At 37.9% G+C, this 26,639-nt stretch overlaps 1 protein-coding gene across 4 annotated transcripts; it reads left to right on the top strand.

The window, feature by feature from the left end:
• On the top strand, positions 1-26,441 carry ZBTB41 (zinc finger and BTB domain containing 41). Of its 4 annotated transcripts, none has more exons than XM_065842219.2 (11): positions 1-137; positions 822-2,055; positions 3,975-4,182; positions 11,572-11,641; positions 13,563-13,710; positions 14,416-14,545; positions 16,366-16,461; positions 16,997-17,103; positions 18,513-18,618; positions 20,313-20,401; positions 21,162-26,441. In XM_065842219.2, exons 2-11 carry the CDS (start codon positions 933-935, stop codon positions 21,800-21,802), a joined length of 2,718 nt encoding a protein of 905 aa, XP_065698291.1. In that variant the 5' UTR covers positions 1-137; positions 822-932; the 3' UTR covers positions 21,803-26,441. The 4 variants fall into 4 exon arrangements, with proteins under 4 accessions (XP_065698291.1, XP_065698292.1, XP_071666390.1 ...); XM_065842220.2 differs by having other exon boundaries at positions 12-137; positions 852-2,055; XM_071810289.1 differs by lacking the exon at positions 1-137 and adding an exon at positions 416-631 and having other exon boundaries at positions 852-2,055.
• The last annotated feature ends 198 nt before the right edge of the window (positions 26,442-26,639 follow it).

Genomic DNA, 26,639 nt, shown 5'->3' with positions numbered 1-26,639 from the left:
TCCCCCGCTCACGCTGGCGCGCGGAGCGAGGCTGCGCGCGGCACCGGGACCCGGAAGCGGCGGAAGCGGTTAGCGGGCGTGGGGTGCAGCGGCCTTTATCGGCCGAGCGGGCCCGGGGAGCGCCCGGCGCCACGCAGGTGCGTGAGGCCTCCCCGCCGGGGCTGCGGGCGCGGGTGGGCCTGGCGGAGGGGCGCGGCCATTTTATATCCCGCTCGACGGCACCGGGGAGGCCGGTCCGGGGCGTGCTCTTTGCCCCCCATTTTGATGCCGCGGGGCACCGCTCGCCGGACCTGCTGGTGCTGCAGGGACAAAGGCCCCGCGCGCGGCCCAGGCCGAGGGGGCGGGGAGCCCGGCCGCGGGTTTGACACTTGGCGGTGACAGGCGCGGGGCCGGGGCCGCGGCGGTGCCCGGGCAGCCCTGGCGGGCGGCTCTTCGGGCCGGCCTGAGGGGCCGGGCGCCCGGCGGGAAAAGCGGGAGGGTCGGTTTGCGTGTTGGCGTTAAACGGAAGCGAATGCGCTTTGGTGTGATCGTAACAGCAGCAGGAGTGCACGCCCGTCCCGGAGGGTTGCACAGGCCGTGTGCGGCTCAGAGACCAACAAAAACAGCCCCGGCCACCTCTTCAGCTCCAATGGTAGGAGGTGTCTGTTCACTTGCTCTGAGTAGCGTTACGCCATGGTCAGGAGTGGGAAGTGATGAGATTTTAGTCATTTAATAAATGCTCGAGGTATGCAGGGTATATTAAGAGTAAAGCACAGGAAGCATTAATTAAAAAAAGTTATGGTTGGGTGCTGTGAGTGACTTTAATCATAATTCTTTTGCAGATTATGAAATTACTGTTGTACTTTCTCAAGGTCTGGAGCAGAACCAAGTCTTCAAGAGAATTTTTTGCCAATCACCTATGAAGCTCCTGATTTTAGAGTTGCACTTCTGCAATGAAGAAAAGGAGACGGCTCGCTGCAAATGTAAACGAGAAAGTTCATCTTGGCCATGAGAAAGATACTTCAGAACAGATTCTTGTAGTAGAGTCTGCACAAGAAATTATCTCAAAGTCTGCAGAAATAGCACCTGCAGATCAGCTTGAATCTTCGCAAGAACTTTCGTTGTCATCAGAACAAAGAAAGCTCCTAAGCTCATTGCAGTATAACAAAAATCTACTTAAATACTTAAATGACGACAGACAGAAGCATCCATCGTTCTGTGATTTACTTATAATTGTAGAAGGAAAAGAATTTAGTGCTCACAAAGTTGTAGTGGCTGTTGGGAGTAGTTATTTTCATGCCTGTTTGAGCAAAAATCCAAGCACAAATGTTGTCACGTTAGATCATGTAACTCATTCTGTCTTTCAGCATTTGCTCGAGTTTCTCTACACCTCTGAGTTTTTTGTGTATAAAAATGAAATTCCGTTAGTGCTGGAAGCAGCAAAATTTTTAGATATCATAGATGCAGTGAAGTTACTAAATAATGAAAGTGTTTCTAACGTACAGACTGATGCGGTAACTGATGTACCTACACCAGTAGAAACACTCAGTGAACTGACAGGTAAACTATTAAATAGTCATCAGTGCACTTTTTGTGGTCGAAGCTTCTGTTACAAGAAGTCCTTAGAAAATCATCTGGCTAAAGCCCACAGATCTCTTTCATTGGAAAAAAAACATGGGTTAAAGATGGTTGAGAAGGCAGACTTTACCACTAGACGTTCTATGAGAAGCCGTAAATGTCCAGCTAAATTTGACAACAGTGACAATGAAAGTGCTGATGCCTCTGACAGCAATCTGGAAAAAGCCAGTTCTGACAAGGAAACATCTGAAAGAAGCGAATATGAAGACAGTGAAAGTGAATGCAATGCTGATGAAGAGGGACAGGAAGAGGACATGTCAGGTGAAGATTCAGAGTCTGAAGAACAAAGCGAGAAAGAACAGAATGATACTGAAGAGAGTTCTGAGGTAGTTGATTCAGTGGGAAATATTCCTGAAGGCTTAGCTCCAGTCATCATTCAAAGCAGTAGTAAAAAACTACTGCAGTGTCCCAAGTGTGACAAAAAATTTGATCGAATAGGTAAGAACTGGTCAGGTTGATCTCTTTCCTTTTTACCATATGATGGTGCTATTTGCATGGGAAATAAACTGAGCTTTTTCTCTGTCCTAGGGAGTGAAGCCCAGAATTTCTGGATTGTCTCACTGATCCAATATGCTGATAATTTTTCTGAATGTATTAAGTTATGTCTGTGGTGCTAAACAGTTTCAATAAATGAACTGAATGCATTATTTGAAAAATCTGCAAATGCTAGATTTATTTTTCTTTCACTGCTCTGGATTCTGGCTGTTAGCATGGTATGTAAAAGCATTGGAAAAGGAGGAAAATATAACAAGATATTAAATGATAAATTGCACAAAGTCTGAAACTTGTATTTTCTGCCAAATTAAGTAACAGAGCTGTTGTTTCTTCTGAAGTAAACCTGCACCATAGTCAAACAGGCTAAAATTCTTCTGCAAGATGTGTAGATGCTTAGGACCTAGTCACTCTAACTTCTAGCATGATTTTTCTAGTCTGTAGTTAACACCAAATAATACTCTATGAGCTTCATCTGTTCTATTAGTATTGATTGGTTGGTGGTCAGTCTAGGTGTATGGTTACTCGGGATATCAGAAGAGTTGAAATTCCAACTTTCCTGCTCTCCTCATGTTAGAAGTAAATTGCTACTGTACTTCAGAATTTTCTTGTTCTTTCGGCTGTAATTAATGTTGAATTATGGTCATGTAGGGTATTGACTTCCTTTCAATCATGGGAGTTGAGAAAGAAAGAGTTCCTTACAGTGTTAGGCATTTTTTGTGTTCTTATAATTTTGAAATTTGAGGAGATGATGAAAACGGGGTGGGGCTGGTGTGTATCTTAATTCCTACTCACACACAGTGTGCTTAGCTTGCTGAGGTGAAACAAATTTTCCAAGGTCACAAATTACATTATAGAAGCTATTTAACATTAAAAGCGTGAGACTTAACTGTACTTATAATGCCATATCTTAAAGCCACCTAGGAAATTTTCTGAATGTCAGAGCTTTGTTATTAATATTGAAAGGCTACTGCACAAATATAAGTGGCTTGTGTTTAGGGTAGTAATGGTACATTTTTGTTTTGCACGCACTGGAAGTCCTTTTCTCTTTGCACTTTCATGACTTAGAATTCTAGTTTTGTGCTCAAAAAAATACATGAGAAATAGCATTAAAGCAAGCGATACATAAAGTATTTCTTCAGAAGTTTGTATTACTGTAGACAGTTGGTTTGTGTATTGAATTTAGGAGCTATAGTACTTTTTTTTTTTTTTTTTTAATCTCCCTCCTGGAAGTATGATGCATATTCTACAGAGAAAAAAAATATAGTACAAAGCAGAGAGCCTGCAGTTAGCTTTAGGTGGATAGATCCTCAGAAGAAAATGGGCAAACAGAACAGGGAATACAAGTGATATGAAAGAAGTAGAAGACTAGTATTTTCATTTATGGTAATAACTTGAGTGCCAAATACAGATCGTTTGCAAGAGTCTGTATCATTCAGCATTTTGTTATTTGCAATTTGTTTAAAAATACCAATTTGTTCTCTGTTCTGAAAAGGTACTTCACGATCAGTGTAACGAAAGAGTGGTATTATAACTTTCAATACTTAAAACCAGAATATGCTGTAGGGTTAAATAAGAGGGGCTCGCAACCCTCGCACCAATTTAACAGTAATACAGAGTCCCTTTATTTTTACTCTTTATCTTAAAAATAGATAAGATGGAAGTGTGGAGGAACCTTGGTTAAAAAGCATATGTGTCACTGTGCAGTTTTCAGTGGTGTAAACCAGTAAGAATCTTTAGATGTGCGTGGAGGGTACTTAGATCTTGACCACATATGGGAGAGATACATAACAAACCCCAAATGTGTCTATTGTAGGTGATACCTGTTACAGTTTATGCTAACGGATTTTTTTGTTGTTGTATAGGCAAATATGAGAGCCACACACGTGTACACACGGGTGAGAAGCCTTTTGAGTGTGATATATGTCATCAGCGCTATTCAACAAAGTCCAACCTGACAGTGCACAGAAAGAAACACTCTAGTGATACTGACTTTCATAAGAAGGAACACAAATGTCCCTACTGCAATAAGCTGCATGCAAGCAGAAAGACTTTAGCAAAGCACGTGAAGAGGCAAGTATGAGCAAATTTGTCTTGCATTTCTGAAGAACTGTTTTTTTTTCAGTTTAAAAGTGAAGGTAAATCTATGTGTGCACCTGGCATGTTCTGCGTTATTTCTATAACTGTTTTTTCAAAGGATCTGGGGTCTAGCCGTATCGACTAACCTGCCATAAGGAGAGCATAGGGACTGACTAAATAGCAATAGTAGTTCTGTGGGAATTCTACCGTAGGTTTTTACTGTAAATTTTAGAATGCTCAGATGAGCTAGCAGTCAGTCAGAAAGAACGGTCTTAATAATTACCTGCATTGCTTTTAATCTGGAGGAAAAACAAAATATCTTTGGTTTTAGATGTTGATGCTGTACTGTTAATGATAATAGATGGATAAACCATTTCCATGCAGATTCTTTTATGTGAATAATTTGTTTATGGCAGGTCTAATGATGAGGTGGTGTTATTATTTGCATATAACTTTTTTTCTCCTTCATTGCATATATCCATAAAGCGTTATAATTGAAACTGTCCTCTGTCTTATCAGTTGTCATGTGAGATTCTATAGGAGTCTATGGTCTGCGAGGGCGAAAACTCATGGACTCCACACAATTCAATATGAATTCAAACAAAGCCATTTATTACAGAGACAAGCCTCCTTATATACACAGTTATTTCTTGATCACGCGTCCACGTTCCAAACACACATTGGCTGATCAGATATTGTCCATGTTCATGGGCTGTCCATGTGCCCGAGTCTCACTGCTAATAGGTCTGTTGATTTACACCACGTTGGGGCCTTGTTATTTCAGAGTTGCTTCTCTCCCATGGCAGGTCCTGTTCCCAGCCTTGAAATTCCTGGCTGGTTCAGTAACAAATTTCCATCTAACAGCAACCCCTCCACAACTCAGCCTCAAGAAAATCCCTCAAATCTCCCACAATTCCCCCTTTTTGTTTTTGAACCAGCCAGGCCTTGTTTACAACGCGCAGAATCATCTTTGAAATACACTGCAGCATACAACATATGATTAACAACAATGATTACAGTTACATATAATGTAGCTAAGCCTAACATAATAAGATCAAACAACTACCCACCATTTGTCAAACCCTAATTCTACTATGACCATCTTATTAACATGCTGGGTTAGTTTGTCTAAAGTACTATGAATAGATCCAAAATGATTAAACAAGTTAATACAACATCTTTCTCTGAAGTTCATCACAACGATGTCCTTATGATAGCAACAAAAATCTATAGCAACACGATTTTGAAGTGTAACGTGCCTAATGCCATCAACATCTACTATTAATTGAGTTAATATCTCAGAAGTTAGATTAGCCTGTTTAAAAGACCAATAGCTTAACTTTATATTGTCTCCTAAAGCTTTACCAGCTGCTAGACTAGGGAGAATACTAGATACTGGAGATACTATGGTAGGAATGTCTCATAATTTTACCTCATTTTTGCATTGACTATCTAAGTGTAGTATCACCCTTTTACCTCTCCTGCTGTTTGCTCAAATTGCCATTCTCCACAGAGGGTACACCACCTGCTTGCTGATAGGCTTCTAGACCATGAGGTCTGTGAGCATCTATAACACTGAATAAGGATCCATGGTTTACAGCTGAAACAGTCCTCACAACTTGTCTCTCTCCTGTCCGTCTGCATCCATTGAATCTTTGTTGAATCCACTTAAATCCTCGGCCTGTAATGACACAAGCATAACCTTTGCCCCAGGTTATCAGTTGATGTGGCCTTTTCCATTTACCATTAACTAGTGATTTGACCATAACTCATGTAGGTTCTTTCTGATTTAGCGTGGTTTTGGGTCATACTTGCAAAGTGTTTCATCACAGGGCAAATTTGGGCTGCATCACTTACATATAAGTGATTCATCACATGCAGTGCTTTTGACAATTGGTTTTGTGGTGTTTTCCCTACTTCTCCCCCCTTTTTGTTAAAAAAAAAACAAAACAAAACAAAACCAGTTCCGAATCAGATACTTGCATTGGACCTTGACGACATACTCAGCATCACAAATCAAATTTAGAGATTCCTCCTTAAAAAGCTCTAAGTAATGTAAAGCTGCACCAAGTTCTGCTAATTGGGTTGAACCTTCAATAATTTTTACAGAATAATGCCAATTGTTATCTTCACGCCAGACCACTACAGCTTTATGAGACTTCCCAGAACCATTGACAAAAACTGTGCAAGTATGTAGGATCAGACCAACTACAAGTATGGTCTGTGACCTGATGTTAAAGACTTCCAGGTTCTGCATCAATTTACATTTAGGCATGCCAAAAGCTGTGCTGTTAAAAAAAATCAGCTAGTGCAATTTACAAGAATGTAGATTGCAAATAAAAAATCAAAATTAAATTTCACAAATGGTACATGTATGACAAAAGGATCATACCCTATTAAGACTTCAATTAATTCCCTGCATTTCTTGATGAGAGTAACAGTCAGTCTGTTAGCATTGTCATCATACTGTCCCACAATAGCCACAGGTTGTTTCTATGTTGTAGGTATAAATAGACAAATCTGCAAGTCCAATCGAATGCAGTCAGCCTGTAAGGTTGTCATAAATTTATTCTTCAAAGTTTCCAACTCCATTTTAGCTGTCATATTTATTGGATATTGTTTTCCCTTACTGGATTGAAGTCCTGTTTCAGATCTATCAGTGTAGTGTTTGCTTTATCAAAACATTGGCTGTTAATATTAGTGGAAATACAGCATTTGAAATTTCCTTGGAGATTTATCACTTGCAGCAAGCAGATCTGCACCATCCAAGCAGCTTCTTGTAAGACATGCAACTAAACAGAATTCTCAGAAAACGTTATTTGAGCTTCCAATTTTCTTAATGAGTCTTGACCCAAGAGAGGTATAAGGCTTTCTGGCAACTACAAGAATTCATGTATTAAAACTTTGTTCCAGATTTGGCATCCTATTGGTCTCAAAAAACGGCCTGCCTTTTGTTCTTTCCCATGACCTCAAAAACTAGCATGGTGAATTTACTATGAAGTCTCTTACAACCAGTTACCACAGAATAAGTCTATTAAAAAAAAAAAAATTGTTTTAATTTTCCATCTTCATTAGAACTATGGATCCACTGACCATGCCTTTAAATTTCACCCTCAGACTGCTCCATTCAGTCTTACAACATTGCTACAGTGTGGGGGAGAGAAACCCCCCCCCTTTCGCCGCTTTTAAAGTGGGCAGCCAGGTTTTTCCTTTTTTTTTTTTTTTATTTTTATTTTCTTCTTGCTGCAGTTCAGATGTACCAAGGCCACGCAGCTGGCGTAATCGCTGGTACGAAGTGGGAGGCTCTGGCAAACTCCTGAGTTACAATGAGCTGAGCTTATCTCGCAGCTCGACACAGGCCTGGGATATTTTGCTTTTTTGTTTTCCCATTTCATTCCAACCATAATACACTTTATATGCAATTCCAAGTAGCTCAGCAATAGTTACATTCCTCAGCCTCATTTACCTTTTGAAATTCACAGATGTCAAAAACCAGCATATTAAACATCAATCCATTATTCCATTTTCCTAGATCCAAATCAGTTCATATTCTAGCAACTTTTAAATACAACCTCATACAATACCAAGACCACATCCATCATAGCATTTAGATTTTTTTTTGTTTGTTTTACTTATTTTTCTTTTTTTCTCTTTTTTTCCCTTTTTTTTCTTTTTTTTTTCTTTTTTTTTTTTTGTGCAAAGCAGAGTTTAACCATTTGAATTCTTTTCTGGTCTCAAAATTACTAGATAACAATATAAGCAATTACTCTAATGCATAAGGATGCATTCTAAGGGGGAGCAAGGTGGAATTTTAGCAGTGGAACCGGTTCCCATTTTGTAATTATCTCCCCAAGCAAAATTCTTTTGGTACCAAATATAAATATGCAAATTAAAATACTGAGCTCAGATATGATAACCAAATACCAAGTTCAAATATGCAGATAGATCAGGGTTACACTTATTCAAGCCAGTATCTCAATTTTAGCATTGCACCTTTGGACCTCTTACTGCTCAGCCAGGTAGTGGTGCTGCTGGGTCTCCCTGACAAAACAGGTCAGTGCGCGCTGGAGCCCAATCGGCACCCGCCCCCCCCGCCGCCGCAGCAAGCTGGACTGGGCAAGGCTTTTATTAGTGTCTCAACTGATGCGCTACAGCTGTTATCCCAAAACCAGGATTCTTTAATTGGTGTGCATACAAAAAAACCAAATCCAGCACATCGAGATGAGACACAGCCTATCACAGAGTTATGCAAGTCTGGATATTGGAATAAAGCTAGCATCCTAGTAAGAAAAGTAACAGCTATTACACACAAAATCTTAACATCACATTCATGCAGTAAGAAACTAAGTTACTCATGATCTTCTGTAATATAAACCACACTTTTTGAGTCAATGGATTCTCATGATTTCACAGTCTGTGAACTTACTGTACCATATAAAAGACAAAGACCTATTAGACTGTAATATTCTTAAACAGATACCTACAAAGAAAACAGGTTAATAAGGAAAGCATCTTGCAGACTTCAGCAAGTTTACTGTGACCTGTATGTTATCAGTTAACTCTCTCTTAGCTTGTTGAAGTTCCAACTGTTTTGCCTGTAAAACTGTCTGAAATGATTTAATGATCACTTGTCGGAATTTATTTTGTCCTACTCTTCTCACCTTAAAAAACAACATTAATTGCAAGTGTTATACTTCAAGATTCTATTCTCCAGATACTTTTCCCAATCATTTAACTTACACAGCAGCCACCATTAATTACAATATTTTACAAGATCTTCCTTCCTCCTATTTCCAAGTGCTTTCCTATGTTTTAAAACACCTCCCAATACCAATTTCTTAGGAACATGACTGAAAACAATAATTTCTGACCCCATCTCATAAGTAAAAACCATGAGAAGAGGTAGGGAAGGAAGAGGGGAAAGCACAGGGCTGCTTGCAGCGTGAGTGGGAAAAGTGGGGAGAAAATTTTACGGTGTACTTATACCACAAAGAAAAAATTCTAACAACCACCAGTGAAACAATTAACTCACATTCCTGACAAGCTGCTTGATTTTCAGAGGGGCAATACACAGAAGCACGTAATATGTACTGTAAAACCCACAGATAACACGTTGATAGCAAACGTTAGCATTCTCTGCTGCTAATTTCAACACCAGTGCTTCCTTAACTTCTAAGTTTTCAACCTGCTTATTGATAGCCTCTTGAAGATGGTCAATAAATTGCATGTAATTCTCACTGGGACCCTGATAGTAGTTGTAAAAGATTTGGCTGCTTTGTTGGTTTCAGACACCTCTACTATAGCTTGATATGCAAGATCTGTTGACTGCCTCAGGAAACTAACAGCGCCTGTAATTGTGGTGTGTCAATTAGTGTCTGTTCCAAGAGTTGGGAGATACCTGTCCCTTTCAACGAGTCCCCATTGTTCCGTCCTAAATGATCTATAGCTGTTACATTGCATAGGTCTAATTTTGCTTGAGTCTTTCATAGTTTTTATCTGATCTCGGGGCAACATGTACACATATTCTTTTTCCTGTTAACTTTTGAAGAAAATGCTGCAAACCCCCTTCCTCATCCAAGTCCTCAGATAACGTGGACTTGAACGGTGCTGGAGAATCATTAGTAACAGGGGGGTTCGGAACAGTGCGCAGTCTCGCCAATACTTTCTAGCATCATAATTATTCGTATTACCTGAGTCCCCAGTAGCCCCCCCTTTCCCGTCGCGATCATCATGACTGCATTGACGACTGTTGGATTCACTCGCTATTAGCTGATCTAATCTGTCACACAGTTCTGTTGTCCAGTTCTATCCAGTGACTGCTTCTGCTGTCTCGTGGAAGTTGGAGGGTTAAAAGGCGGTAAAGGCAGATACGAATTGATAAAAGGACTGACAGTACACTTATTTATGACCTTAGCATTCTCAGCTTTCACAGGTTCTTTGGGCAAGTTGTCTGACTCCAATCATCTGGACTTGCTGTTCTCACCAGTGTTGGGCAATGGTACAGGAGGCCACCCGCTCGGCATTTTTCCTCCCCCCGCCCTGGACTACTGAGCTATCGGGGGTGCTGAAAGCACAGCAGGGGATGGAATAGGGAGGGTATCAAAGACACGAACCGGGTAAACTTCACAGCGGCTTTCAGGATACTTGTCAGGCTGCAACACTGCAAAAATTCCGACAGCAGCAGACCGTTCAGCCTTAAGATCTTTTAAGGTAGTGATTGTAAGCTTCCATGTAGTTACTAATGATTTAGCTTCTTTATCTCCATTGCTGACTTTATCCCATGATTTCTGCCCTATATCGTCCCAAAGTTCGAGTCACTAATGCTCATAACAGTCTTTTCAGGTTTTAATTGCTTCACTGTAGTAATTATCAGTTTCCAGGTGGTTACAAGGCCGAGAATGTATTTTTCACTGCGACTAATCGCTTTCCACAACACAGTTCCCACTTTTTCCCAAGTCTCTATTTGAAAAACTCCTAACAGGTCAGCAGGAAACCCATTGCCTCTGCACCAAATTAATAGTCTTTTGAGGTTACTCTCCTCATACTTCACCCCTCTCTTAGAGAGAATATGCGGGAGGAGCCGCAGTATTTCTTCTTCTTTAAAAATATTCTGCCCCATCTCCTCTCGCCCCCAGCTGCTCACCTCTTTGGGTGTCCATTGCAACGATACTGGATCCTTTATCCCTCCTCTGTCGTTTCTGTAGCAATCAATCAGAAGTCACGCAGCCCACAGACTGCGTCCCGGTCATGGTCCAGCTGCGCCGTTCCAGCTGGGGCTCACTCCCTGCAGCAGTCGTCCACCTTCTGTAAATTCTCCCTATGGATCACATCGGAGTCACTACTTGCGAGGGCGAAAACTCATGGACTCCACACAATTCAATATGAATTCAAACAAAGCCATTTATTACAGAAACGAGCCTCCTTAATATACACAGTTATTTCTTGATCACGCGTCCACGTTCCAAACACACATTGGCCGATCAGATATTGTCCGTGTTCATGGGCTGTCCATGCGCCCAAGTCTCACTGCTAATAGGTCTATTGATTTACACCACGTTGGGGCCTTGTTATTTCGGAGTTGCTTCTCTCCCACGGCAGGTCCTGTTCCCAGCCTTGAAATTCCTGGCTGGTTCAGTAACAAATCTCCATCTAACAGCAACCCCTCCACAACTCAGCCTCAAGAAAATCCCTCAAATCTCCCACAATGATCAACGCTGCTTTCCAGTTACTTGTGCCTTTAGAATTGTTCAATTACCAATATTCTGTTTTGCTGCTTTGTTGATAAACTGTCATGACACAGAAAGTTTAGAAATAGATATTTAGTATTTGGGTGATCTTCGTCTTAGAAAGTTATAACTACTTTCAGCTTCTGTCTTCTCCTAGGTTTCATCCAGAGAACGTACAAGAGTTTCTTTCTATCAAGAAGACAAAGAGTGAAGGTTGGAAATGCGATGTAAGTAATACTTCAGTACTTTCCATTTTTTTCATATAGATACTGTGCTGGTTTGTGACTTGAGTACTTAAGTGAAAATATGGTATGTGTTTTTTGTGATAGTAAGCTTTGCAAATGATGGTACAAATTTCCTCTTTATGCCCTGATTTGAAGACTGAACTTTGTTCTGTATATACAGCTGGCGACCAAGTATGGAATTCTAAAATAGCTGAAGATACTATTTTTTCATGTGATCAGCTATTACTGTGGTTAAAAATCCATCACTTTATAGGTCATTAGACTTGAGTGTTATGAATACTTTAAAACAGTATTTACTCTGCCATCAGTTATGCACATCAAAAACTGACTGTAAAGTATACTTTTTTTGGAAGGCTCTCTTAATGTCGAGGAAAATATATGTTAAATGTGAAATGCTTTCTCATTTAGCTGCATATGCACATCAACAGACTTATAAATTCAGTACAAATTTACTCCTAGGTGTAAAATCATAGAATCCTTTCCTTGGTTTTGCCCAGGAGAGGTGTATGTATGAAACTGCATCTACTGTATAAAGGAATTTGTAGAACTTCCATTCTCTATCTGACTTCTACCAAATAATATTTTAAGGTTTCACGTGTGGTTGGTTGGTTTATTTTTAAGGGAATTAATTTACTTTCTTTTGTTTTCCCCAGGACAGCTGTTTTGTTTATGCAAACCGCTATATGCCCCTGAATTTTTGCAATATTAAGTGCAGTAATATAATTACTAATCTTGCTTTGTTTATGAACTTTGACTTATAAGCATATAATAGGAGGTTGGAAGATATCAGCTGTAGGAATTTGTAGTGATCATCTGCTGATGATGGTACCATGGTTGGAGATATTATATAGTTGACCAGAGGAAATTCTCTTCCAGATGAAGTTATGTTGTGTGAACTGCTACAGATTCTGTTTGTTACTAGATAAGAAACATTTTAATAGTGAGAATCAATCATGCAACATTGTTGATGTTCATTTCTCCAAAAGTAGTCTTACTAGATTAATCGTTTGGTAAATTGTGTAGTCACGGAAGCACCTCAAAATAACTCCAAGCAAATGATGAGCTTAAACCAACTTTAATTTGGAACTGAAACCAGTGTAAAGTGGGGTGTGTGTAAACCAAAATCAGTCAGCACTCCAACAACATTTGATCAACTGCGGGTTCGATGTACCAGTTGGGGATATTATTACTACAGAGCAACACAGGAATGATGATCCAAAGCGTGCACACACTCACTCAAAAGACACCTCTCTCACTCAAGGGTACCCAGAAGAAATAATTGCTTGCCTGGGGTGGGGACAAGAGCTCGCTCAGGGGTATATCCAGGAGAAATAATCACTCACCAAGGAGGAGGTGAGGACCAATGGTCTTGGAATTTTCTCTTTAATACATGCTGTTGGAGAATTTCCCAGAGGAAATAAAGCAACAGGTGTGACTAGTTCTACAGTAGCTTATACTATTATACAGCAGGTTTTACCACAGTCCAACTTGGCTGTTCCAGCATCCAAAACCAAGCCAAAGCTATTTGCTTTTTTCCCATTGGCTTATTTTCTGCTGAGTTATTGTATTGAAACACCCTAGGAAAACAGTCTGGTGAGGGCTGGAGTCAGCGGACAGAAGAGGGGGTGGAACATTTAACTGTATGCAGGAGTTGCCAGTAGTTTCATTTAGGCAGCTGTGGATCGGCATCTTATTTATACAGTGCAATCCACTAGGGTTTATGTAGAACACAGATTTTTTGATGTTGACTGCAAGGCTTTACAAGTTGGGTTAGAGTAAGCATGCTTTTGGTTAATACTTGTTTGGGCTTACATTGCTCAAAGAGCAGATGAACTAATCTGTTAGAGTTTATGAATATCTGATATAACTGATGTATCTTTGACAAAATGTATTATCATTTTAGATCTGTAAGAAGTCTTTCACTCGAAGACCTCATTTAGAAGAACATATGATCCTTCACTCTCAGGATAAACCCTTTAAGTGTACCTACTGTGAAGAGCACTTTAAATCCCGATTTGCAAGACTGAAACATCAAGAAAAGTTCCATCTTGGTATTAAAACCTCCTTCTGACATGTAAACAATAGATTTAAAGTAGAACCCTCCTCTGCCACTGTATATCCTGATCAGTCTTGTTTCCACCCCATCTCCTATTCCAGTTCTCTCTTTTCCAGTTTTGTGGGATCTTGTGGGTTTGGTTCTGGTTTGGTTTGGTTTGGTTTTGTTGGTTGGCTTTCTACTTTTCTGTTCAGCTGTCTTTTCGAGGCATTACATTGTACCTAAGTAAATGCAAGTTTTTGGAGAGGAAGAAGAATTACAGTTAGTTTTGTCTTAAAACTTTTTTGCATTAAATTGGTTCTCAACTATGGGGTCAGATTCTTCCTGAAGTTTTCCAGAGACCTTTTTCTTTCCTCCTGAAGTATTCCAAGGACTTTTTTATTACGACTGATTATTTCTGTCAGTTAGGAACTAGATTAATGATAGTAATGGGAATTTGGTTGGGCTAAATTACTTTTGACTGTTCTAATTTTTTGCTTTACAATAATGAAACAGGCCAAAATACCAGGTATTAGAAATAACTTATCCAAGCAGAAAGTACACAAAGTCTAATGTATGCTGACTGGAGTAAACATTAATCATTTGTTAGACAAAACTTGTGCTACGTAAATTGATCAGGGTTTTCACAAGTAGCCAGTCTCTGCATCTTGTATGGCTTAACTGATGGTTAATAATACTCTGTGTGTCTGTCTCCTTGTAGGGCCTTTTCCTTGTGATATTTGTGGCCGCCAATTTAATGATACAGGAAATCTGAAACGCCATATAGAATGTACTCACGGAGGAAAGAGAAAATGGACGTGTTTCATCTGTGGAAAATCTGTGAGGGAACGGTAAGGAGTTGCATGGCTACTTGAACTTCAGCAGAACAGAAGAATACTTTGTGCTCTTTGATTGATTCTAAGCATGCTTTAGCTTTGAGATTTTAAAATAAATGAGATCATTTGAGAGGGCTGGTGTATTAAAAGGTAGTGTCAGAGCCACAGGTAGCATGTGATCTGATCACCTCTAAAATTAAGGATGACACCTGTAGGTAATAAGTTGTGAGATGAAACTATATTAAGAAAGACTTACCTCTGATTCACTTCACTTAGGCTTCCTCTGTTGTACAAGAACATTTTGCATTTCTTTGGGAAAGAGTTTTCTGCCTTAGGTATTTTGGTAATGACGCTGATGAGGATAGGAACACTGGTGAAAATGACTAACAAGAAATTGTACCTCTACAAACACGGTTTCATGGAAGATGTAATAATACTGTATGGCCTTTGCTGCTGCTTCTCTAAATGGAGGAAAAAAATCGGTAATTTAGAGCTGTGAAAAGTGGAAGCTCTAAAAGTTGGCTCATGAATTTCAGTATACAGAAAAAGAGCATAGAAAAGCTGTAGAAATAAGATTCTCCCCTCCTGCCCCCCCATTTCTATTCTATACATATGAGGGGAAAAAATGTGAATTTTCAATGGCTTCAAGTGCAGGTGCCTTGCAGTGCTTGATAAAGGACATCTTTTGAGTTTTCCATATGGTGATTCATGTTTAGGTTCTGAAACAAGAAGCTTTTTTTTTTTTTTTTAATTTAGATGGAATACAGCTTCATACCAATAACTGCAACTAAGATTCAAGTTATGTTCTCTTTGGGGAACATGAAAAGATCTGAGTTTGTGTACTACAGTATGTTTTCTTTTTTTTTTTTTTTTAATTTTTTTTTTCTCCCAGTGGGTGGCAAAGTCGCCTGAAAGTCTTGTCAGAGGAAGATTTATCCCTAATGGTTTTGTTGGTGATGTGTATTTTCTAGTAGTTTGGTCAATAGCTTATGCATGTGTTAAAATACACTAATACAATAATGAAATAATAAACAAGCTATAAAGCACAAATAATTATATAAAGCTCACTTTGAAATACAAGAAGAATTTCTGTTTAAAAAAAGTCAATATGTTTACATACATCAAGTTTCTTTTGTTATGTAAGGAAGTTGAATATGTACATGTTCTTGCTCTCATTAAAAAAGTAATTTTTTTTGCATAGAACGTAGGAGTATCTTTGAACAATAATATTTATAATAAGCACTGGAAGGAGATTAAAGAACTTTCTCTTTTGTTTAGTTCACACACTTACCAGCTGTGTATACAGTAAACTTTGTTGTCTGATTCCTTTCCTGGAGAGGAATTTTCACCTGCATGCACTTTTCCTTTTTACATTGGAAATGCAATAATAAAAGTAGACTTATATATGTATATGTTTATAAATATTTATGTATTTAAATAAGCCCTGTGCTTAGTTAGTTTGACCTAACATCCATGATCTAGATCTCCTTCAAGTCTGACTTTAAAGCTCTGGTTTTATACATATAATAACAAGGAAATTATTACACAGAAAATAGTGTTGAAATATATGTTTTCTTGAATGTATGTTGCCCAAATGTATGTTGGGATGATGTTTCTTTGCTTATATTGTTTCTAGGCACAGTAGTTAATAGATAAGTTGCTGTACATCCTTTGAATGTATGTATTTATGTGTGTATCTGAATAAATTGAAGCAGTTATTTGGATATATTGCGATGCATCAAAGTTAAAGAAATTGAGAAATTGGTAGTCTGTTTCACTTTAACATGGCAGTGGCATTGCTTAGAATTAAATTTTACTGTCTTTATTTTAAACAGAACAACCTTGAAAGAACATCTGAGAATTCACAGTGGAGAGAAGCCTCATCTTTGCAGTATTTGTGGGCAGAGTTTTCGTCATGGAAGCTCTTACAGGTACAGATTTTTATTAAGTAGGCTTCTAAACTGTCTCACTGATTGGGTGATGTATATGCATTCATGTCATCGATGTAACTCTACATAATGTATGTGGTTTGATTTATTCCAACTCTAAGAGCACTAGCAAATACTTTAAACATGGTTAAATAATGAAAATATGTTAATAATCTGTGAGAAGTCATTTCCTTTTTAATACAGGACATTGATGGTTTCAACACAGACAAAATCCCGTACAAATCTTGTATCCAAGTTGACTTTCTTGCACATGTAAAACTGTTGCGTCTCTGTTATTCAAAGCATAACAAGTGGAAGACTAAAATATTCTGCTAAATTAACACTGGATACAAGAATTTGGCTCTGTTCTCTCTTGCTTTCAAAGAGCGGCTTAAGCATACCTCAACTGAAAGTTATTTCCTGATATTTCTGTGAAGCACTAAAACTGTATTTTCTGGTATTTTGCACTGAATTAGCAGTAAAGATGATGTTAACACAATTGTGGCTCATGGTTATATTTATGACTATAAATATGCAGACTTCATCTAAGAGTCCACCATGATGACAAGAGATATGAATGTGAAGAATGTGGGAAAACATTTATTCGACATGACCATCTGACAAAACACAAAAAAATACACTCAGGTAGGCGTTTTCTTTGAAAATTGGCCTTTAATTTGCTCTTCTGAAGTAAGATCAAATAAAAGATTAATTATGGACTTTTTTTTCAGTACATGCAACGTTTTAGGCCTGGTAATAGTTCCTCTCACTATTTTTAAGGTCTAATAAAATAGGGTTAATCTTACACATTCTCAAGGTTTAAAAGCCAAGTGTTTCCTCCATATTAACGTAGAAAGCCAAGGGACAGTCAAAAACATGTAACACTGTCTTGCTATAAAAATAATACTAAAAAAAGCAAAAGTGAAAAAGGAGGATTTTTTTAATGAGTTCAGATTTCTTTTTTTTAATAGCAATTGTGTGAAACATTATTACCACAACATAGAAGAAGCTGTCACAATCTCTGTCAAAGTTTGTACACTGATCACTTTAATGTAAGAATATCAAAGAGATGTTTCTGAAGTCTCTGTTACGGGAAAGATGGAAGGAAGATGGTGGGAACCAATGAGAAGAGCAAAATGGGGATGATCAGGAGGAAGAAAAAATAATCCTTTCTGAGAGCAGAAAGGTAATCAAAAGTGTAGTAAGAGTGAAGATTCACTTGGGACTTTTTCAGAACAGGCTCCAAAGGGCCTGCCTTCTAGAAGGCAAAATACTTTCTAGGCAGCATGAGAATCTGAAAGTGATCAGAGTCTAAACTTCCTGAGCCTTTATTTGAAGGACAGCTTCCTATTTGGTGTTTGAAATCATAATGTCTGCTATAAAATAAAGAAATCTTTGAAAACTCAAGTACAACAACAAAAAAAATCCTCTTTTCTACTCTATTTGCTTTTCCTCTCTCTAAAAGGTTACATTCTTTGACTGTCCACACTCCTCCTACTTACATGAGAAGACATATTCTGCCACTTTGTGGAAGATCTCAAGATGACTAAAAAGAATCAAGATACTTTTAAACAGCACCATAAAAGAAAAAGGTAACTATGTAAATCAGGATAACGAAAAATATAAATACTGTGATGTGATTTTAAGTTCTAAAAATTAGTAGCTGAAAATAATTGGTATGTTTAAGTAAGCTTCTCTTTTAAAGCCCCTAAATTACGGAAGATACCACATTTCAGGTCATAATGAAGAGGGTAGATTCCTAGTCATTCACTTGTACCTCTCATGACTCACAAACATGAATTTCTTTGTAGAAAGAATGAATAGTTAGTAATAGTCATATATAACAAGTGGTAAAAATCCTTACTCTGGTGGAACCAACCTACTTCCTGAATTTTGTTTGTTGATAACAAAATGTTTATTTGAGTAACATATGGAAGACTTTGGTTGGCTGGACTCTGAACATGGATCTACTGTATGTTTTACAATTACAGCTCTTAGATGTTCAACAAGTTCCAGAATATTTAACTGAAATTTATTGAATTTTGCTCTTGCAGGTGAAAAAGCACATCAGTGTGAGGAATGTGGAAAATGTTTTGGTCGTAGAGATCACCTTACTGTTCATTATAAAAGCGTTCATCTAGGAGAAAAAGTCTGGCAGAAGTAAGTGTGGGGTTTTTATAACTGCCTAAATAACTTTTGTACAGTGACTGATTTTGCTGGGACTTGGCATGTTTGTGCAGAATTCTAGTAGTCTGTGTGTTTGTCATGCCCATTCCCTTAGTCTTCATAGAGGTATCATCATTATGGTTTGAAGTGGATGTCAGAAAATTGCTTTTACAATTTAAGCAAGATGTTTTCTGTGTAGCATGATGTTGAGGGTTAAGATTGCGGGGTGACAATCAAACCCTGGCAGATGTATTGTTAACCTCCTCCCCGCTCCACTTCCCCCTTTTGCCCCTCCCTCTCCCCCCTTCCCACTAAGGACAGGCGATCGGGAGGGAAAGAAGGAACGAGAGAAGAGAGTTGGAAAAATTAAAGATGTTTTACTAATGCTACTAATAAGAATAGAGAAAATAATACAAAATATACAAAACCAATCTTGAAAGTCTCAGCAACTGCAGACCCAGCACCCAAAGTCCTGGATTAGATTCTGTAGCCAACCGGAGCTGGATTCAGTCTGTCACTAGGCCTCAGTTCACAGGGACGACCAGCAAGGTCCTCTCCTAATGTCAGCCATAAGCAGAAGCGAAAAAAGAAAAAGGGAAAAGGAGATCCTCGTGATCTTTATATGAAGTATTCACGTGAATGGAATGTTATACACAGTTGGTCAGTTTCTTGGTCACCAGTTTCTCGTTGCCCCTCTCGCAAGATGTGAATCTGTCCTTATCAATAAGTTTGCATTCCATTGCTGGGTTTACCAAAACATGTGTCTGGTTCTCCAGGAAAACACAGCTAATATGAAGGCTTTAGCTGACAGGCAAATTCACTAAAAGAGAAACTTGGTTTTTAACAAATCCAGGACACATAATTAAGGAAATAAAATAAAAACATAAAAAGGGATAAAATTTTCATCTGTCAGCTAGCCCTCTCGATGTTGTTCTAAATTGATGGTTTGTTGTATTATTGTTGTTGCAGACTAGTTAGACTGAATTATTATACATCATTTAAGCGCTGTGTGGACTATCCCACAGTTAGGTATTGTAGAAGCTGATAGCAGATTAGTGGCTCTGAAAGTAGGTAAAAACTTTTAAACCCATGTTATGTTTATAAATTGAAAAGGCAATAGAGTTTTTAAATTCTTGAGCTCCAAAAATAAGCCTTTCAGAGATTTTAAAATTAACTGAGACCTGTTTGTTTTTCAAATGATGTGTTTTAGCTGCTTGTACTCACTAACATTGTGTAGAAGCCACTACAGATGTGTCTGTGTTGAAAGTATAGTTTATTGTCTGCTAACTCTCTCTGTTTTTTCTTGGTAGCCAGTAGCCTAAACCATTCCTAGTACTTTATTTATGGCATAATTCTGCCAAAGTGAAAGCCTCTTTTGGATCTTGGGCAGAAACTGTTACTTAAGGTTATTTTTGGAGTCGGAAAATAAATTTTAGTGGGTTTTGTTCTTTGAAGAAATACTAAGTGCCAATCCCAACAGAGAATACAATTGAATAAAGAAAAGAATCTAATTGACCTTATTGGTATGCAGATGCAAGGAAATATGAACATAAGTGAGAACATTTTGAAACTTCGATATTCAGCTATTTTGCAGTTAAAGATTTCAGAAGGCACTGTGCACGTAGCTTTATTGTTAGTTGGTTTAAAGAAAAAGGTATCTAACATGAAATGTCTTTTCTTCTTTAAAGATATAAAGCAACATTTCACCAGTGTGAAGTCTGTAAGAAAGTTTTTAAAGGGAAAACAAGTTTGGAAATGCATTTTAGGACACACTCAGGTAAAAATAAACCCAACAAAACCACAAAACATGAAGGAATGTATTTTTATGCATCAACATTGATGGAATTATTTTATTCACTATGGTTGTTGAGCATTCATGGCAAGAGAGCAGGAAGCAGCAAGACGACTTTTTCTTTTCCATATGTTGGTTGTTCCTGAATGTTGCCTTCTGTATGGATCACTTGAAATACTAATAGTCCTCAACACAGGGCTGTGGTATGCTCTCTACACCTCTTCCTTTCGTTTACTGGTGTATGTTCTTGCCAAATTTACCCAGAACCTTCTAATCATTTTTTGTGGTCCAGAGAATATTATGCTTCAACTGGTAATCTAAACAAGGATTTGAAATCCTTTTGGAAAGGTGTCTGTTCTTGTATGTCTGACTTTGTTTTTCCTGCCTTATATTTAGGGAAATCATTGTCCTTCAGAAGTGTATAGAAGTACAAATTGAGCTCATTTAATACCAGTATCATAACAGTTTAAAGACTGTTCTTTTTTTATTTGGTTTATATTGTGATTACCTTTGTGTGTACCTGGCAGAAATCCCAAATATTGAGAGAATGGTATGCTAATATAACTTCTAAACAAACTTCTAAGGGCTCCCTCGATTCTGAAGTTGATGCTAAACATATGCTGTTCTTTTCAGTAGAATTGTTTTATACTAGGTCTCTATTTCATAATGCATGTATGCATTTGCATATTTATTTGTGACACGGTGTTACTCAGAGCACCTAATTTTTACTTCTCTGTCTTTACAGGTGAGAAACCCTACAAATGTCAAATCTGTAATCAGTCTTTTAGAATTAAGAAGACATTAACAAAACACATGGTTATTCATTCAGATGCTCGACCTTTTAATTGCCAACACTGCAATGCAACATTTAAACGGAAAGACAAGCTGAAATATCATATTGATCATGTTCATGGATCAAAGGCTGCAGAAGAGGCATTGGCATCTTCAGAAGAAAAGCTAGTCTCCTTACCAGTGCAGTATACCTCTGATGACAAAGTTTACCAAACAGAGGCTAAACAGTATGTGGAACAGCCCAAAGCATATCAATCAGAAGCCAAAACTCTGCTACAGAATGTATCTACAGAAGTATGTGTGCCTGTGACTCTGGTACCTGTTCACATGTCTGATCCGCAAGCTGATCTGGTGCAGCACACTGCTCAGTCCCATGGCATTCTTCCTCCACAGCCTGAGCAGACAGATTATCAACGAGCAACAGATCTATCATTTCTAGAGAAATATACTCTCACCCCACAACCTGCAAATATTGTTCATCCTGTAAGGCCCGAGCAAATGTTGGATCCTAGAGACCAGTCATATCTTGGAACTCTACTGGGGCTAGATACAGCTCCTACTGTACAGAATATTTCAGACAATGAACATTCGTGATCAGACCATAACATTCCACCTAATTTACTAAGCCATTAGCCAACAGAAGGCTGATATGGCAATTAAGATTTATATTTTGTATTTTATTTGGACTCATGAGTCTTCTGCATAGCTTTGGAAAAACAGGTTTGTTTCCATAATATTTGAACATTTAGGCACATTTTGATGCATACTGAAAGAGTGTTTCTTGTGTTTTTGAGAGTTTTTAAAAATCTTATAGATGGTCTTTTAAAAATTATGCTCTGATATCTTTTAAGGATAGTGGCTGAGAAATGTAATTACATATCTAGCTATTTTAAAAAATCGTTTGCCTTTCTGCATCTCACTTTGAGTTATTGTTTTAAGTGTAATAGAAAGCATTCTGGAAGAATACGAACTGTATCAAATTTATAAAAAGTTGTAAGGGCAGGCAGGGATATGAATCACAAACTTTGAATTATCTTCCACATAAAAATGAAAATATAATTTTACTTGAACCCTCAGGCATTTTTGGAGGGTTTTAAAGTCTGCTGGACTCTGGAGCCTAGCCAGTGGACACAGGAACTAGATTATTCTGAAAAGTCACTCAGATATTTTATGAAGACACTAAGCAGGGGCTTTGGTGATCCCTCTGAGTATAATCACGCTGCCTAAATTTGGCCTCTTAATTCTTCCTTGATCTCTAATATTGAATTATGTGGGAGGATCTAGACAATAGTATTGTCTGATTTTCTGCAGTTAGTCCTATACAATTTTAATATGCATTTTTTTCTTGCTTTTTCAATCTTGTCTTCTAACGTGTGCCCCGCACTCTAACTTTGAAAAAAATGGGAATATTTGCAAGATCGTTTTTATCTATAAACAGTCAGAAAGGATTGGCATGGCTTATCCTTGTTAGAGCATAACAGGGTCCTGCATTAGCCTGCACATTTTCAGGTTATTTGTGATAGAGAAGAAATTTAAAGGCTAGTATTTCCAGAACAGTACTCAACTTCTATTTAAAAAAATAAATAATCAGGAATTATAAATTTCTTGTGAGTTGCTAATGAAATTGTTTTGTTTCTCACTTTCTTGTACTGTGTTTATAAAACAAAGTCAAATTCTTGAGAGTATTTTATGTCTTTAATTATTTTTAGCTTTTTCTTTACTAGCCATAAGGGTTTTTTCCAAAAGAACCATTTTGACTTACAAATCTACTGTAATTCACCATGAAATCTAGCATAATTTAGCCACGTCAAGCTATCTATGTTGAGGCTACTTTAAAAATAATTATTCTGTGTTTGTTTGGTGAATATTATGCCAAAGAAAATATCTGAAGTAATTTTGTAATCATCATTATTCCTCACAAGAATTACATATTAAGGCAAAATTTTCTGCAGTTTCCCCTGTTGTTAAATTATTATCTTAAAGAAACTTTCAAATGGGAAATTGGGTGTATGTGTATGGTTGTAAATGTTGAACTTAGCCAATGGCCTGAGCACAAGTGATCTGTGCTGAAAAGCTTGTTTATCATCCCAGTTCTATAAACTCTAAGTGGCATGGATCATTTTAAATCCTATTTAAATACTTAAGTTCTTTTAATCCCCATCTACTTCAGTGTTGAGCAGTTGGCGGGAGAAAGTCCAGAGCTGCCGGAATGTTCATATTTTGAAGCTTGTACCCTAATGGATTCTTAACCTAAACACACCAAAGATTTCTGTAGCTGTCAAATAGTGGCAGAGTTATAGAATTTTAAGTGTTATTGATATTTAAATAGGACTTAGCCAAAGAAGCACAATAGAAGTCCTAAACTTTAAAAGTTCCGTTTCTAAAACAGGACTACATATGTTTAACTGTTTTATGTTTGTATCTCTAAAGTAAAATTTGGAGCTGTGCTCTGGGAATGTTCAGACTGATGTGCTGTAAATACATCTGGTAAGAAGCTCATTACTAATGAACACACAGCAATAACAAGGCCATTGAATGCCACCTGCTGAAAGGACACTATCAAGTACTACCCTTCTTGCTTTCTCACTCCACCTTCATCTCCTTTCAAAATTGTTTCTGTCACCTTTACACTCCATGGCTTGAAAACTGACGGTTTATGTGTAATTTTCAAGTCTTCATGTGTCTATCATATGAATATTACCGCATGTGCACATTCATGTGGACATGAAACCTGATTTCCAGCATTTGTAATTGTACCATTAAAAATAACCTGACAGGAATGGTGTAAGTGCTGTTGTCAGACTTAAAAGCCAATCGCTCTGTTATTTCTTGTCTTTGCTGTCCTACGGTAGAAAAAAGTATTGTAGGATTTTGACAAAACAGCAGCTTAAAAATAGTTGGTAACTAATTTTTTCTTTTAAATCCAGTCTGTTCAGAAGGCACTCTAGGAAAATACTAAAATGGAATTTGGAGCATATTTACTTGATAATGTCCTTTTAAAATTTTTTTCATGATTGTGCCTTTTATATATATTCGGAATAATGGCTTTTTCTCTAGTTCATTTGGTTATTCAGAAAACATTGAGGTAAATATCTTCCAAAGGGCTTCAAGTTTTTGGATGCCCAACAAGCAACAGGTTATAAAAGGACTTGTTTTTCAGAAAAATGAGAACTATCTTTGCTGTTTGGGTGGCCAGAATTGCTAGTCATTCCTAGAAAAATGACCTACTAGTTCTTTGGCGTTCTTTTATTTGCAGATAACCCTACTAGTTAGGGTTTTTACCTGCTGGTCAGGCTGGATCATTGCCAGTTGACAGTGAAAGAAAATAGGAAAGCTTATGTGCTAGATACATAGTTTTTATTTTTTTAATATCATAATCTATAATTCTTATGGCTTTACATCTATTTAAAATTCATATATGAGCAAAGTAAATGTTCATGGACTGATACTTCATCTGGTAGGTGGAAGCAGCTGATCTCTGGTGGAGGACAGTTCCTCTGAAGAGGGCTGGAGTTGAGGGGCAGAGAGCAGCACCTCGCAGCTGCAGGGGCTGAAACTCCATTTTAACACGTGCACGTCATGTTGACCTGGAGGGCGCTTTTACAGTAAAGGCTGTTGTTTTATCTGGCAGTCATTGACTCAGCTGACTGTTCGTTGCCAAAGAAGGAAGAAGCAGGTCTCCTAAAAATATCTCTGAAGGATGATTAGTGGCACATTGCAGAAAGTTGGTCTTCACCACATGCTGACCTTTGAGGAGAAAAGTGGAGTCTGCGTTGCTACTCTAAAGTGCGACGTGGTTCTGAGAACTTACTGTAGTCGTTCTGTTTAAACATTGAATTATGTTTGTGGTTTTTTTTGCTGAACAAATTTCTGGTTGTTGACTGGGTTACTGCCTTTAAATCTTTAAGTGGATTTTATATTGAGTTTATTTATTTATATTGGAATTTCTTCTTTGAGCACTGACACTTTTCCTACAGAAGTATGACTCTCATGGGTTCTTTTTATGCCGAACATCGGTAATTGTAATGGTGACAGTATGTCTTCTTTAAGGCTGTGGTTTCCTTAAAAATATAGTGCTACTTTAGTCTGGACTATAACTCGGATCTTTATTTTTAAGGATGGGTCATACCAGACCATAATGACAAAGATTTATTTGGTATCATCAGAGAGCTAAGCTTATTTCCCTAGTAACGAATGGGAAAGAGCATCCAGGACTCTGAAGAATGCTTCAAGTGAATCACCTCATAACTTGCTTGATCGAATATTAAATGTGTTATGGAGTGCTAAGGAATAAATGACCCTCAAGTTTTAAAATTTAAAGTAGTTTCTTTATGGAAGTTGATGAATGTCAAATTATGAATGAATTCTGAGAAGGCTGTTGTAGATGAGTAGAGGTTTTTTTTCCCTGAAAACAGTAACAAATCTGTGATTTTTTTTTTCTGTATTGAACACACATGCGTAACTGATCCAGGTTGCATGTTCTCTATACAACTGAAGCTTGAGGCAATCAGATCGCATTTATCTGCAGGTCCATGTGAATAATGTAATGTGTGATCTTTTTCTAAAGATCATCTTGCAGTGATTTGCTTAATTCATGAGGAATGACAAACAGAATTTAATGCAGGGCAGTCGCTTTGCTTAAACCCACAAGGATCTTTTTCATGGTTCATAAGAAATGATTTGGTTTAGAAGGATTTAATGGATTAAAGGTAACAATGACAACATTTTTTAATCCTCCATAACCATTTTGATCATGTTTAAATGTTTGTCCTTTTATATGAAAGAATAAGGTGAAATAAACTCAATATTTTGTCACTGTTTTTTCAGATAACGTGCTTTAAATGTGATCTGTATAGGTTGGTATTTTAGGTGGAAGTCTTTAAGTGAAGTTGTCTTTTATGGGGAAATCCTTTGCTGTAAGGAAAAGTTAGGAAGTGTACTGTAAATGTAGAAGTACTCAGTCCTATGTGTAATTTTGTTTGTTATGGAAAAGTAAAGTTCATTTGTCTTAACATTGCTCGCTTCACAGGATTTCTTGCAGAGGTGCTTGTGCTAAGATTTGCATTCTGCCCCTGTTTTAATCAGTGTGGAAACCCAGTATTCTATATGTCTTTCAATTTTAAAGCTCACAAAAGATAAACAGATGAGGCAATTTTTTTCATCACATTTGTGTGCATCTCATTCTACTTTTTATTTTAAAATATTTTGTAAATTAAATTTATTTAGAAAAGTACTTGGCTTTGCTTGATTTTGTTTTTTTTTTAACATGGGAAGAACTTTTTAGCACGGAGTTTTGCTGAATCCGATTTTTTCTGTTCATCCCAGCTCCCGCTGGCCATCTCCGCTACCAGCTCCGCGGGACGACCGGGACCGCTCCTCCCGCTGCCGCGCGGGGGCGCCTCTCTCGTGCCCCGGCGAGGTCGGGCCGTTT

The sequence above is a fragment of the Patagioenas fasciata genome, chromosome 6 (assembly GCF_037038585.1).
Source record: "Patagioenas fasciata isolate bPatFas1 chromosome 6, bPatFas1.hap1, whole genome shotgun sequence".
Classification (NCBI taxonomy): Eukaryota; Metazoa; Chordata; class Aves; order Columbiformes; family Columbidae; genus Patagioenas; species Patagioenas fasciata.
The sequence above is the reverse complement of the archived record's forward strand: the minus strand, read 5'-3'. Positions and strand labels throughout refer to the sequence as shown.

Coding starts and splice junctions, on each gene's coding strand:
- ZBTB41 (XM_065842219.2), top strand. CDS start 933: ATGAAGAAAAGGAGACGGCTCGCTGCAAATGTAAACGAGAAAGTTCAT. Junction 17,104..18,512: donor ACACAAAAAAATACACTCAG/GTAGGCGTTTTC, acceptor TTGCTCTTGCAG/GTGAAAAAGCACATCAGTGT. Junction 18,619..20,312: donor GGAGAAAAAGTCTGGCAGAA/GTAAGTGTGGGG, acceptor TCTTCTTTAAAG/ATATAAAGCAACATTTCACC.